The sequence below is a fragment of the Manduca sexta genome, chromosome 20 (genome assembly GCF_014839805.1).
Source record: "Manduca sexta isolate Smith_Timp_Sample1 chromosome 20, JHU_Msex_v1.0, whole genome shotgun sequence".
Classification (NCBI taxonomy): Eukaryota; Metazoa; Arthropoda; class Insecta; order Lepidoptera; family Sphingidae; genus Manduca; species Manduca sexta.
Window position 1 is genome coordinate 8642552 of NC_051134.1, and position 15132 is coordinate 8657683.

The 15132-nt window shown below is 34.7% G+C and overlaps 1 protein-coding gene and 1 long non-coding RNA gene across 2 annotated transcripts in view; one reads left to right on the forward strand and one right to left on the reverse strand.

Moving 5' to 3' along the window:
• The first annotated feature begins 411 nt into the window (after window positions 1-411).
• On the forward strand, window positions 412-1417 carry LOC115448138. The gene is made up of 2 exons (XR_003939079.1): window positions 412-532; window positions 1198-1417. It is a non-coding gene; the product is annotated as an uncharacterized LOC115448138 (long non-coding RNA).
• A 5445-nt stretch (window positions 1418-6862) lies between these two features.
• Window positions 6863-15132, reverse strand: part of LOC115448136 (sodium channel protein Nach) — a 70121-nt gene continuing 61851 nt past the window's right edge. The window contains exons 3-12 of the mRNA XM_037440781.1: window positions 14064-14202; window positions 13297-13494; window positions 12660-12926; window positions 12154-12268; window positions 11633-11757; window positions 10719-10870; window positions 10130-10183; window positions 9477-9547; window positions 9115-9220; window positions 6863-6975 (exon numbers count right to left, since the gene is read on the reverse strand). Coding sequence (XP_037296678.1) covers window positions 6863-6975; window positions 9115-9220; window positions 9477-9547; window positions 10130-10183; window positions 10719-10870; window positions 11633-11757; window positions 12154-12268; window positions 12660-12926; window positions 13297-13494; window positions 14064-14202 — 1340 coding nt within the window. The remainder of the gene's footprint in view (window positions 6976-9114; window positions 9221-9476; window positions 9548-10129; window positions 10184-10718; window positions 10871-11632; window positions 11758-12153; window positions 12269-12659; window positions 12927-13296; window positions 13495-14063; window positions 14203-15132) is intronic.

A 15132-nucleotide genomic window follows, 5' to 3' on the forward strand; every position in this document is an offset into this window, starting at 1 on the left:
AATCTATCAATCTCTTTCACTATATTGCACACAAATACTTTTGAACTGCTTAGTGGCAGATACGGACAAAGCGGTAGTACTAACCCAGGCGGTATCTCGTGTATAAAAACCTTATAATCTATAACTAATAATCAAACGAAACCTACAAGATAAATATTAAATTAAATCTAATTTCTTTAACAAAAAAAGTAAAACAGCGGAACGATGCTAGAGTTATTCTCATTAAACAAACACTCAGAGGATCATTAAAATCAATAACATAACACGGAATTAAGGCCATACTATAACTAATGGCGTACACGAAAACCTAGAAAATAACCGATCAATTGGTAATGCTAAAACTAATCAATTTAATAACCACAAAACTACTAGTAATTTGCATCGTTAAATGATTTCAATTTATATATAAAGAGAACAAATTGGAGTGAAATCAATAGTAGGTGGAACTTTGTCAACATGTTCAAACTTTATTTTTTGCTCTTACTTGTAGCGTCTGTCTTTGCTGCAAAGAGTGGGATTAATTCGAATTATCGTGAGTACCCGTCCTATATATATAAAATGAATGAGTCTGTATGCTAACTAAAGACTTTTAAATGGCTGAAACGATTTTAGATAATTTTTAGATCAATTTCAGATTACACTAGATAATGAACGCTACCCATACGAAACCATAGCGGGTCGCTAGTGTGATACACAATAAATTTCCTTGTAGTACAATTAATGCTCTGATGGCATCTTCTTTTGTAAAGACGGGTAGTATACCCGACCAGAGACTCCACTTAAGACAATACTATTCAGATTTCTTTATATTCGTAACACCGACTATGCACATCTTTCTAACTCTAGATGAAAAAGTAGTGTGAATGTTACAAGCATAGAAAAAAAAGGATGATAAACAAAGAATGCCATCTATTTAGTATTCTCCTTTGCTCTGGAATGGGCTAAACCTGATTTTCCGACCTACCAGCTTGAACTCATAGAGGAGACTGCATAACGTATATTATAATCTTAAATTCTGATTAGCTTGTTTATGAGTATAATCTTGTCAGATAAAGGACCCGCTCTTGACAACACGCTAGTACATTCAAAAAATTAAACAGAGACTCAACATAGAAGACAGGATGTCACTTCGTATTTTCTATAATTTTGGTACAACCCTAGCCAGGCTGGCCTATTAATGTCAATTTATTTTTACAGCCGAATGCTACGCCCACAGAGATTGTATCAGATTTTGTTCCGAAAATTGTGTCGCCTATGTGGTAGATCCATTATGCCTCAACTCAATGTGCTGGTGCCGGCCAGAAGTTTATGGTAGCCGCATGAAACTTATGTGATGGATTCGGCAAATTGTTCCTTCTATACCGAAAAACACATCATACTATGTACATAGTTCAAATCAGTAAACATGCATGTATAAGTTTTGGGTTTTAATTTTAATTATACCTTCGAAACTTCTAAATTGTAAAAGTATATTAGGAAAGCGGTTTACTTGATTTATCTTTGTATAAAAATGTCTTGCTATATGTATGTAAGAGCATTAGAGAACGGCTCGACGGGCTTAACTGATTCTTTTTTTGGTCCTAATTATGACAAGGTTTGTATCAAAAAATAATATAGAAAAACAACGGGAAAAAACGAAACTGGTAATCTGGGTTATTTTATAATATGTTTTCGTACACGACAATCAGTTTAGTTAGTTCTAACTTGAATTATCAAAGTAAGATAATAGATGAAAAATGGTTTACATAAAATGAGATCTGTGGTAGGACAGCGTCTACCGGGCCAACTACTACTTTTATAAAATATTATAATCTATACTAATAAATTATAAACTGATGAGTTTCTTTGTTCGTTTGAATGCACTAATCTCAGGTACCATTAAGTTCAATATATTGTACTACTGATTCTCAACAAACTGATTTCGGTAATACACTAAAAATAAAGTTGTATATTTAAACCGGTAATTAAAATGATATCTGACGATGAAAATACATTAAAATGTGTATCAACTTCACGTTTCTGAAAGTTGTGCGAGCTAAATATCTAAACAATAGTTGATATGACTTGTTCATTCTCTGAGACTCGTTACAAAGTTATGTTGTTCGAGAGGCTTCTGCGGCAGACTCGGCGTACGCGAGGTGAGAACTACAGCGTGTTCTGATAAATAGGTGTTTAAAATAAATTTGTGTATATAGTTCCTATACATCTTGGTACTATAAGAAATTTTAGAAACTTAAGTATACCCAACTATTAAATTTATTTAATACTCTACTAGCTTTTGCTTGCGGCTTCGCCTGCGTGAAGGATATATATTTTCCCGGGATATTAAGAAGTCTTTAACCTTCCAAGGACCTTACACTATCTCCAAAAACTTCATAAAATTTGTTGAAGCCTACGTGAAGCTATTGAGTTTTACGTGCCAAAAATTTGTTAATGAAAAACATAATTATTTCATAAAACTTGAACCCAATGCATGTGTCGAATTTGCAAGAAAGATTGATAAAATTAAAATTTAGCAAAAAAGTAATTGATTTAAAATTTTCTCTGGCGGTAATTTAACATGATTTTTTATATTTAGATTATACAGGATGCCAGAATACATTTTATTGTAAATAGATAAAATATTATTATTCATATACCAAAATAAGCTTTTACACTTTAAGGAAAATAAATTGAATATTTTAAAGAACCACCCTGTAACTCTCAAATAGGTAACAAGTTTGAATAAGCGTGTTTTGTCTCTTAATCTTTGTTAGCGGTGATCCGCAGGAGTGTCTCCCCTCCCGTCACCCCCTCCTTCCTGTCACTTGCCACATCAAAGTAAAAGTCATTGTTAACTCTCCTCGAGGTGATGTATGTTAATTTTAATGTAATTTAGACTTTAATAGCAAATGTTTGAGGTGCTGATTACGTCGTATGAGTATGATAAATTCATTAATATTTTTTATCACGTTAAGATTTTTAGAAAATAGTGAAAGATTAAAATAAAACGAAAAGAAAGTTTGAGTGGGGTCTAATGGAATATCGACTGACAAAAGAAGATTACCTCTCGGCGATCGACACAATTATGCCGGCCTGTTAAAACCGGATATATACAGACTGATCCAAGAACGCGACCCACTAACGTAGCCCACTATGGCGGGCTTTAACATTTTGTGTACGGTTGTTGGTTTTGGGAGTGATATAAAATATATTATCCTACCACTAACATAGCACTAGTAATTACACTATATAAATATACTAGATACACTTGCACATAACAGGGTTTCCAAGCCACGGCTTGGCAGCAACATTTAAAAAGCAATTAGGTATATACCAAGCATTCCTTAATAAAAGAGCGGCGATAGCCTAGTTGGGTGTGGAACGGAGCGCCGAGACGAATGTCCGCATTTTCAAATCCCAAGGGCACACACCGCTGACTTTCCTAAAATTATGTGTGTATTCTTTATGAATTATTGCTTGCTTTCGTTGATGGAGAGCATCGTAAAAAACCTGTGTACCTGAGAAGTTCTCTATAGGAATTTCGAGGATGTGTGAAGTCTGCCAATCCACACTAGTCGAGCGTGGTGGACTAAAGCCTAATCCCTCTCAGTAGTAGAGGAGGCCCGTACCCAGCAGTGGGACAGTATATAATATAAGGCTGATATCATTATTATATTCTCTAATATATTAGATGTCAAAAGTCATTATACTCAAAAGTTAAAAAAATCGACCTTCACTTTATATATTAATACTCAATTTACTTCACAAGCTTTTCATATTCAACATAAAAAAATGAGCCACGAATGTCCATTGACAATCCATAAAAGACCCCACAATATTTACCCCACCTTTAAGATTGCCAGATAAAAAATTCCCGTGATTTATGTGTATTTTTCCCGATAAATAGTTGTCTTAGAAGCGGTCGGGGTTGCAGGCCTCGTTTATTTTGAGGTGGATATTGCTTTTTCGCTGATAAAAATATGACGAATGAAGCTTAGGTGGGAGATATTTTATGGGCGTGTGAGTGGTAGATTTATTGTATTTTTTGTGTTGGTCAATTTATTGGTTTTTTTAGAGGCACTTGTGTGTAGGCAGGTATTTTATGTACGTTTATACGAACTTCTTAATAACGTACTCATATTAAATTTAAACTAAGGGATCGATAAACATTTTAATCGAAAAATATCATAATATTGCTGGGGCCTTATTTTATAGGTCACACTCACACGTTATACACATACTTATTTTACGAATGTCGTAGAGCTACGCCGTAGACAGTCTACGGAATGCAATTATTGCCCCACAGAATCGTAGCACTCACCAAAAGAGCTGTATTATAATGCGTATTTTTAATTTGAAATGTTAGTTATATTGAGTTTTCTGCAGTATTAACCCGGAGTGTGCAGTTGTATTCGAAAAATGGCAATTTAGTTGGTAAAGGTACTTAACATAGCTGGCGAAATAGAGGTGTTACACCTCTGTTATCTTTTGTAAATTTTAAAAGATATAAGCATGACGTTTCGAAGAGTTTGCAGCCTTCATAGTCACGGGGGGACCATGAAGGCTGCAGTCTTCGAAACGTCGGGAGAAAAGTAAAATATTAAAACCGCGATAAAATTCGTAAAATAGTTTAATTTAAATGTCTAACATTCGCGTAAACATAAGAAATCATTACATTAATATGACTTTGTTTGTGTCAAATGTATTATTAATCACGTTATCTAACAATACAATCCAAGATTTACCTTTCATTGTATTGCGTACAATACTCCCACCTTAACTCCAAACTCGACATGAGATAAAGTTGAAACACTTGCACGCACAAAAGCCACTTGATGCCCTCAATTAAAATCTTAACGTACGCCATGTATAAACTTTTTGTAGTGATGTCTAACAGTATTGTCGATGGTTTTCCGATTTTAACCCATTTTCCTGCGGAATGTTTGCCGGCAAACATGACAGTTACATGACATTACGCGTGTCACGGAAAAATAACCTTAGCATATAGTCAAAAGACACATTTTTAAACAGCTTTAATAATATTATGTATCTTAATTGTGTATTAGTTATGCGCACTTTAATTAATTACGTCACAAAAGGCAATTTGGACAAGAAGTAATAATGTTTCAAAAATATTTTGTATGCTTTTGTGGGCAATTGTGTTCCATAATATACTTTTATTAAATAGAACAAATAAATAAGTGATAATCGCGTGTCATAAAAACTTTATATTTTATTTTGCAGCACTTGACTATAATATGTTGAAAATATTTAATAAATTTAGTGCAAATATTAATTTATCGCAACATACTCTGCTTTGAAAAAATACTCAAAGTGATTAAAATTCTTAACTTTTTAAATCCATATTAATACAAACAATCAATACAAAAAATCTCCGCAAAAATTAAACATCGATATTTCTATACACTAAAATATCGATATCGACAACTTTACAGGGAGGTAGACATCTTAGAATTAAATTACACCTCGCCGTCCCTCGGTAACAAACAATAATCTTTAACACGCCACCCCGACTAAGCCTTTTATGACGCGTGTTCGTCGCGACGTCTTGCCGAGTGTAGATAAGTCGATAATTACACATTTCATCGACAAATGGTTGCACTAGTGTTTGTTTTATTGTTTGTATGACTGTACTCACAAACTGGTTATGGAAACTATGCAAAAATATTTATTTTTTATAGAAGGTAAATTAGGATGATAGTCAACTCGTGGTTACTCGCAGTGTCAGTAAAAATAACCATAGCAAGTCAATAGGTGCCTATCTGCTCGGATACAAAATATATCCAACAGCTAACTTTAAAATATTCCTAAAAAAAAATTCAAGGTTAATTTTAGGTTTATCAAGTACTCGCTAAAAGTTTTTAAAGGAAGCATCATAGCCTAGTACGTAATGGAACGAACTGTCGAGACGAACATTCGAAGACACACGCTTCTACCTTTTCAAAGTTACATGTATTGTTTATCAATTATAGTTCACTTTAACGGTCAAGGAAAACATCGCGAGGAAACTTACACAGTTAAGAATTCTCCATAATTATTTCTGAGGTATGTAAAGTCTGCTAACCTGCACTGACTGTGGATTAAGGCCTAAACCCTCTCTGTGCTAAAGGAGGCCCGTGCCCAGCAATGAGACAGTATATAATACAGGGCTGATATTATAATATTAAATCAGAAATCTTTATGCCAACTCTAGCTCATGGCATTTCCCCGATCTTATTGGTTGACCTTTCTTCAACAAATATCACTAAACAATTCTATTAAAAATAAACTGAACAATACTCATTAAATTAACAATAAGCATTCAAATAAACCCTTAATTAAAATAGATATTACTGTAAAGGACTTCACACAAATAACCCTTCCTCTAAGGCGATTGTTTAATTGGCCGAAGGTCGCACAGACCCGACCATCTTAATTATTAGTAAGGTGCTTAAGGGTTAATTTACGACGTGTTAATACGGGCCGATGTACGTCGCCGGCAATTATTTTGACCCAAAATTAAATTTACCTGTAGGGGTCCTTTCGACCCCATACGGGTTAGCAATTGAGACAATTATACTATTGTTGTGCATCTGTTATTCTGGTGAACATTTTAGTAATATTTCGGTTGTTCAATATTATTTAAATTAGATTTTGATCGTTACTACGCCTCTGTGGAAATCCTGTCTAAGAATAACAATCATACGATGTTTCACCGAGATAATATTTTCTGAAAATTTTACATTTATAATATTAGTAAGAAGTAAGATGAATATCATAAGTATTCATAATGATTAAATAAAAAAAAACCATAACATTTTTAAATTTAACACTTTAGGTTTACGATTAACAAATTAAAATTCTTCTTGTTTATTATTTATTAACGTTGCCCTCTAGAATAGCACAAGAGACGTAAAGTTAGAAAATAGACGATCTCCATGAAGCTCAGGACACTGCAGCCAAGGAAGAGACCAGCCATGCTGCCCACAGCAACTGAACATAAAAAAGTTTTTAATATGATATTAAAAATATTTTAGATCCACTTTACTCATCATTTAGTTCACTATCGTCCATGCCGAAGCATCTAAAACGTATAAAATTATAATGATATAATTTTTTAGGGTACAGATTCTTTGATGGACTATACCAAGGTACACTCATTTTATTTTATTAACTTAAATTAAGACCCACAACAGATTACAATCATAAACTATAACAAATTATAAAATATGCAAAAATAAAATTACAATGTATTCCTAAACTTTGTCGTTACACTAGTTAATTACTTAATTGATCTATTTTTAAACATAGGAAAAGCCATCGTTTTCATCTATCTATATATCTATACTTATAATAAATCTGTAGAGAGGTCAATTCTGTATATGAAATATATTTCCAAAATAACTATCAGGGGGTGATTAGGGATCGATACTGATGCCAAATATGCAATTAGTAAAATTTTTGTCTGTCTGTCTGTATAACCGTTATAGAAACAAAAACTACACGACGGATTTTAACGAAACTTGGTACAATTATTTTTCATACTCCTGTGCTGGTTATAGTATACTTTTCATCACGCTACAATTAATAGGAGCAGAGCAGTGAAGGGAAATGTTGGGAAAACGGGAGCAGTTACTCCATTTTTTAAGCTTCCGCCGCGTGTGCAACCTTAATGGTTAAAGCTACACAGAAATCATGTATGACGGAAATGTTCTCCTTAAAATTATATAAAAAATATCCCACGACAGCATGTGTCTATCTTTTATGGTTGACTCACAATAACACGTGTAGCTCCCGATAGCATAGCAGTTCGAAGCTTTCTCATTATATTTGTCTACTCTTACGTTTATAACACTCTCAGTCAGCCCCGGATCTAGGGGGGGGGGGGGGCAAGCCAGGGCCCGTGCCCCGGGCGGCGAATTTAGAGGGCGGGAAATTCAAACTTGGCAGAAGAATACACATCTCATCATTAACGCAACTTTGACTACTGCGACTTCTATACTCTATACTATTATATAAAGCTGAAGACTTTGTTTTTTTGTTTGTTTGAACGCTCTAATCTCAGGAACTACTGTTTCAAACTGAAAAAATCTTTTTGTGTTGGATAGCCCTTTGTTTGTGGAGTGCTATAGGCTATATATCATCACACTACACCCAATAGGAGCGGAGCAGAAATGGCTAATCTCAGGAACTATCGGTTCGAACTGAAAAATTATTTTTGTGTTGGATAGCCCTTTGTTCGTGGCGTGCTATAGGTTATACGTCATCACGCTATACCCAATAGGAGCGGAGCAGTAAAGAATAATTTCAGGAACTACCGATTCGAACTGAAAAAATATTGTTGTGTTGGATAGCTCTTTATTCGTGAAGTGCTATAGGTTATATATCATCACGCTATACCCAATAAGAGCGGAGCAGTAATGGCTAATCTCAGGAACTGCCAGTTCGAACTGAAAAAATCTTTTTATGTTAGATAGCCCTTTGTTCCTGGAGTGCTATAGGCTATATATCATCACGCTATGACCAATAGGAGCAGAGCAGTAACAGTTTCAACATGTTGCAAAAACGGGGAAAATATATTATTTTTGAGAGTTCTGTTGCGTGCGCTGCGTAAACGGTTAAAGTTATGCAACAATGATGTATGACGGGATTGTTCCTCTTAAAAAGTTATACAAAAATTATTATAAAACAAAGTCCCCCGCTGAATTTGTCTGCCTGAACGTGTTAAACTCAAAAACTACCCAACGTATTAGGATAACATTTGGTATGGAGACAGTTTGAGACCCTGGGAAGAACACAGGCTTCCGGGAAAATATATAGCGTGACTTTTATAACGGAAAACTTTATAACGCGGGCGGAGCCGCGGGCAAAAGCTATAGTAAATAAAGTAGGAAAAATGCTAATGTATATCTCTACATTACTAGGCGAAATGTTTTTTGAAATGTTTACGTAACTACAAATAAGAAATATATCCCTAACCGCTGGTGGTTTGGGTCTTGAGCATTGCCATCGGAGAGTGAATCATTTTTAATATTGTCATTTGCATTATTTTTAAAGATGTTATAAAAGTGTAAAAAATTAGTAAAAAGTAAGTTTCAAAATAAAGAGAAATAAAAATATATACTTGCTTACCTAAGACATCAGTAAATCCAAAAATGATGTCGCGGCGGTACCGCATCCGAGGGTAAGTGACCATGCCCCACTGCAGATTAGTACCTAGGAACCACTCTTGCAGAATCTAGAAACCAATACAACTACGTAAGTAATCAAACCATTAAGAAAATAGAGCTTAAATTAAAACAGGATAATTGATAAAGGTATTTTTTATTTGTAACAGTATTACGACAAAACAACTTTTACAACACAAAATCATGACAGATAATTATCTATGGTCTTTAATATTTATCTTGAGGAATTTCTCTATATTGTTATTGAACTTAAAAAAATAAAAAGGTACTAAAAAACCTTACGTTTAACTGCAAGACGTAATTTACATCGTCGCACAACGGGACGCAGCCGCAGTCAATTCTCTTCCCTTTTTTGTCAGTTAATTGAATAAGCTCCTCTGTAATCACAAACCATTACCTATATTTTTATACCGTATAAGTCAAATATCAGAACTAAGCTGGAGGAAAATTAAGCATTTTTGAAAACGTAGCGTCTGACGCTCTCTGGTCAGATGGCTGAAACTTACACAAAAGAGCCGGCAGCGACTGGATGCATAAAATAACAGCCCGGATTGTGTGGCGTACTTTTGGATATGCCTATGTCCAACAGTGGACTGCAACGGACTAATGATAATGATGAGTCAAATTTTAAGTGAAACTGGACTTATTTGTCATTTGATAGGGATTCAAAAGCACCTTTTGATTAAACAAAATTGAGGATTTGTACCGACAACTTATTCTAGTTTTGAATGAACTTTAATATAAACAGCTGTTAATTACAAAATGCTACAATAAGCGTTTTTTACTTATTATGACCAACTTGCATGATAGCGCCGCGCCTATTCGTAAGCAATAGCAACTCTACAGAACTCAGTTATTATTAATTGTATTACAATGGTCGTCATTTCAGGCATCACATTTTAAGCCTTAAAGTGTCTTACAGAAGTCTTTTATTCATCTACTTAAACACATAATCGTACCCGCAAACGAGCCCAAACACTGCAATCCTTTGGCGTCGCATATCTTTTCGCCGCCTGTGAAAAAAGAATAGCAATATTACTTAATGTTAGAGTTTTGGTCTGCAGGAACCGTGGTATCGTGGAAATTATTATATTATTCCAAATATAATTGACATAAATAAACTTATTTATGTATAGTTCTTAAAATTATAATAGTATCGTTTTTAATACCAGCTTAATTTAGTAATAAACGAGTATTTCTTCGTTAAATTTGTATGTATAGGAAATACAATTATCAGTATTTCGTTTAGTATAATAATCTGCCTCGAAATCCATTTAATAGTTGTTTATGATACGAGGACAAGTTTTACGACAAAAGAACTAGAAAGACTACTGTATAAAATGTATTTATTTTTAATAATATTACAAAACCAATAAAATATGCAAATAAAGCTCGACCAGAATTCATGTTTTGAGAAATCTTTGTTACGGTTTAACCAATGGCCATCAGGAAAATGCACGATTATACATCTATTTCGATAAAAGACTTACATGCCCAAAGCCACGGGAAAAAATTACCTCAAAAATAAATCAATGATCCATAAATTACCAATTTTCCGATAAAAATGCGGTATGCAGTTACAATGCTTCAAACACAGTTGTATCCGACACTCCATGCGGCACATCGTGTACGTGTAGATGGCGTTGTGCTTCAGGTTATTCTCGTGAGGAAATCTGCAGCGACGCTGAGCAATACTCAGCCTGAAATATTTAGACTTCTAATAAAAAAAAATGGATTAGCCTAGTGCGAGTTTTAACTCTCAAATAAATATTAAAAATTCACAAAAAATGGTTAACTGCGAACTTTAACATTTCAAACATGGTTTCATAATTATCATTACTTTACACAATAATTAAGCTCGCAAGACAACTAGCAATGTTTTACAGAAAACCATATTTAAATAATAGCTTTTTAATTACATTGGGAAGATATAGCCGAGTCAGTACTTTTACTTCGTGTCTAAGTCTAGTCCCTTTTTTTATTTGAGTACGGCAAAATAACCTCACTGAACTTAATGGTAAGTGTAGTGAGGTCTAATACAATGTCGATTGACGAGAGACGATTAGCCCTCGGCAGTCGATACAATTATGCCGGCCTGTTGGAACCGGATATACACAGGCTAATCTTATAAAACCTTTTATACGGTGATCGCCATCCAGGCGGATATAAAATATATCCTACTACCAGCAACACCTTCGCTTCGTCAGAGTCATTCGATTTCCTTACCATTGTGAATAATAATGCTAGCTACTTATTTATTTATTTAAGGACCTCCAACGGAGGATACACGGAATATAATAAAAACAATGTCGTAGGATTTGTACAAATAGCAATGTGACGTGTTTCTTCAATTATAGGAGACCACAGCATGCAAATTTATATATTAGTACAGCTTCTAATACATTTATAATTGCTTATTTAGTGTGCATACTTACTGTCCATTTACTGTTATAAATACGTACTTAGCAGCATCCGGGGCAGTATACACAGTAACCGAAGTAACGTACAGTTTCATGTAAAAGCCTATTTCCGAATGCTGATGTTTAGTGGAAATGTCTGCGACCTCGAATGGACCGTGTATATACACCTGAAAAGATTTAAGAATGTAACTATTGGAGGTGAATAATATCTACCTTAGTCACATCTTCCTACCTGAACTTATATCAGTTTAGATTTGGTTGGGCTTAACGCTTTTTAAATCTTGTTGCAGCAAGCTTTATTAATACTGGCACCAACATCCACTATAAAATTATATTATATAGGATACCAAATTAGTTTGCTGTTAGAAAATGACTGCATTGAAACTCAAAATTTGACACACGCCGACCTGATGCGGTTTGATAGACTTATGGCCGAACCTCAATTCTACATAAAGACTCCTACATTTCTTGTTGATGATTACAGTATAAACTGTATGGCGTTGGAACGTCAGGCCCTGAACCCTGATTTAAAAACAATATAATTTGGTTCAAATAACACTTACGTCATAAGCCGTAGTGAAATTGATGACTTGAGCGAACACCTCTCCATCAAGTGGGTGTATGGATAAGGTTTGGTTGTAGTGTTTGAAGACGTCCCATCTGTTTGCTGCTCTATATCTGGACAATATTGAATAGAGATATTATTACAAATATTTAAGAACTTAAAAGGAGGATAAAAAAATAAGGACTAATTGAATCAAATTCATGAATAGACTGCTGGAAAACCTAATAATTAAATTTAAAAAAATGAGTTAAAAGGATATCATAGAGAGGATTCTAGTCAAAAAACACTTTTTTTCAGCAGTATTATACCTGTGACTATGATTAAGTCTTCTTCTGTGACACTTTATTATAGGTGACTACAGAAGAAATAAAATTACTTAGGTAAATCACGTAGACTGCGGCCTGGCTGTGCCTCTGGCATTACAAAGTCCATGAACGGCTGATACTGCTTACCATCAGGTGGTCCGCTTGCTCCTTTGCCTACAAAAGCAATAAAAATACTTACGCTGGAGAATTATAAACTGCCGCTTTAGTGTTCATAGCATAACATAAACCCATCTCAGTGATTGTTGGGATTACGTTAAGGGCTACTCCCACCACTCCGATGGTTAGGGTCGGATTGAAAGGTGGTGTGAGGTTTAACAGCAGCTCCATATAATCGTCAGGCCTTATTCCCCCGTAATCTGGTATTAAGTAAAATGTTTCATAGGTAGCACTTGCTATGGCTCTGATGAAGGCTTCCAAGGCTTCTTTATCGGATTCAGGGGAATTCCTGTGGGATAGCGTTAAAATAAATACCCAGAAACTCCTAGGCAGTTTAAATAATCTACTGGAAGAAATAACGCATGAGTTGATTACATGTACATTAAGAACATAGGAATGTAACTAGAAAACCACCATACAAAACCAGCTTATTTTTGTCCTATGATATGATAAGCCTATTAAGATTAAAAACTAATAGAACAACATTTTGTGCCTGTTACAGCGATAGGCTAACCCGCCATCAAACTAGAGGACGAAATATATGAAGAAAATACGGATGTAGTGACGTCGTTACAAAACTATTTGGAGGCTAATGGTGTAAATGTGTGTATCACAATATAATAAGACTAGTAGTATGTATGAACTGTTTACATACTCACTCGAGATAAGCTGCTAACTTCTTCTCATCCAGCTTGGAGGTGGGGCAAACTGTGACGCTCGGGAAGGTGGTATTCCAGGCGAACATGTCGCGGTCCATGGAGATAACAGTGGGAGATGACTGGTACCGCAACCACGTCGTCTGAGATAGGTAGACGGAACCGAAGACACAGAGGCCCACTACGGTGAGCCAGAGAATCCTAACATTGATGAATAATGTTTAAAAAATGAAGTTTATAATACTATTTATTCATTTATTTATAATTAGGACAACCATGAGTTATTACATTGTAAATAGCTCCAATAAAATATAATAGTAATAATAGGTTTAAATGCATAACATTTAAAGGTGTCACAGCATGCATTAACAAAAAAAAATAACACCACACATATTCATATTAACTAGACATAAACCATTAATGCGTACTTTTTTACAAATAAAAGTAGCAACTACATTAAATTTAAATTAGTTTAAAGAAAAAAGGATTACTATTGAAGTTGAGAACCAGAATTTACTAATTTTATTCCAATTATAATTTTTAGAACCACTGTTTCGCTGCATCAGCACTCATGGTCATGGGACGGAACGCTCCGCCCTACCAGATTTAGATTTTTTATAACGCCTAACATTCTCATTAACAATAAACTTAAGAAACCATTACAATACCAGCATTTGCTCATGACTCCGCTCACGTCAATGACCTTTCCCGAAAAAGTTGCCTATAATTAAGGATTATAATGTAACCTTTCTAAATTGTTATTTACTTACACTTCCAGAGGATGTCTTCGAGGTGCCACCAGATGGTTCAATCCGTGTATAGAAGAAGTATTAAGAAACAGTTTCAAGTAGGTTCTAGCCTTCTGAATGACTCTTTCTTCTTTTATCTTCACTGACGACGTCTTTGGATCTTTATTTGGGTATTTAGGTTGGCAAAACATTTTTTTTGGGATCCCAAATTTATTTAAGCAATTCTGTTGTTTTTAATCAGAGTTTGAAGTACAACTTTAAAGAAAATTGAGCTGATTATTGATAATGAAAATGATGTTACACCAATGTCAAAGCGGAATTATTAATTATCACGTAATAATTAATATTACAGTATTAAATAAACCTTAATTCATTGCGACAAATCTTAAAGGGAAATAATGTTATCAAATATATATTTCATAGTGTTACTTGCACATTAACCTATTTTAAATCTTTTTACAAAACAAATAAAATTGAAAACGGTGGCGGGTGGCGAATGGATGCGGGCTGCTCAATACCGGGATGGTTTACGGTCACTTAGGGAGGCCTGCGTTCAGCATTAGACGGCGGCAAATATTTTTTTTTTATTGTATTGAATGACGAGACGAGCTTACCGTTCGCCCGATGGTAAGCGATATGACTGCCCATAAACAATAGAAACACCATCCAACACCTTGAATTACAAAGTATTAAGACATGAGATGTTAAGTCTTATTATGTCCAGTAGTTACACTGGCTACAGTGTCTTTCAAACCGGAACAACACAGTAACTTCACACTGTTGCTTGGCGGCAGAAGTAGACATTGCGGTGGTACCTACCCAAGTGGACTGTCACATATGAGACACCCTACCACCAGTCTGATTAATGATTGATGAAATAAAATTGACAGAAGAGAGAAACCTTCCCTTCTTCAAACGTATGAGTCTTCCATCAATAGAAAACACTACAAACACCGATAAGAACTGACCCGGCTAGTACTAAACGCCCAATCGTCACACGTAATACCAATTTCATGTCACAACGTCATTTAGTTTGTAATTATATAATATTCACGGACAAATCTGTTCGTGCGTTTAATGAGTCCAAATT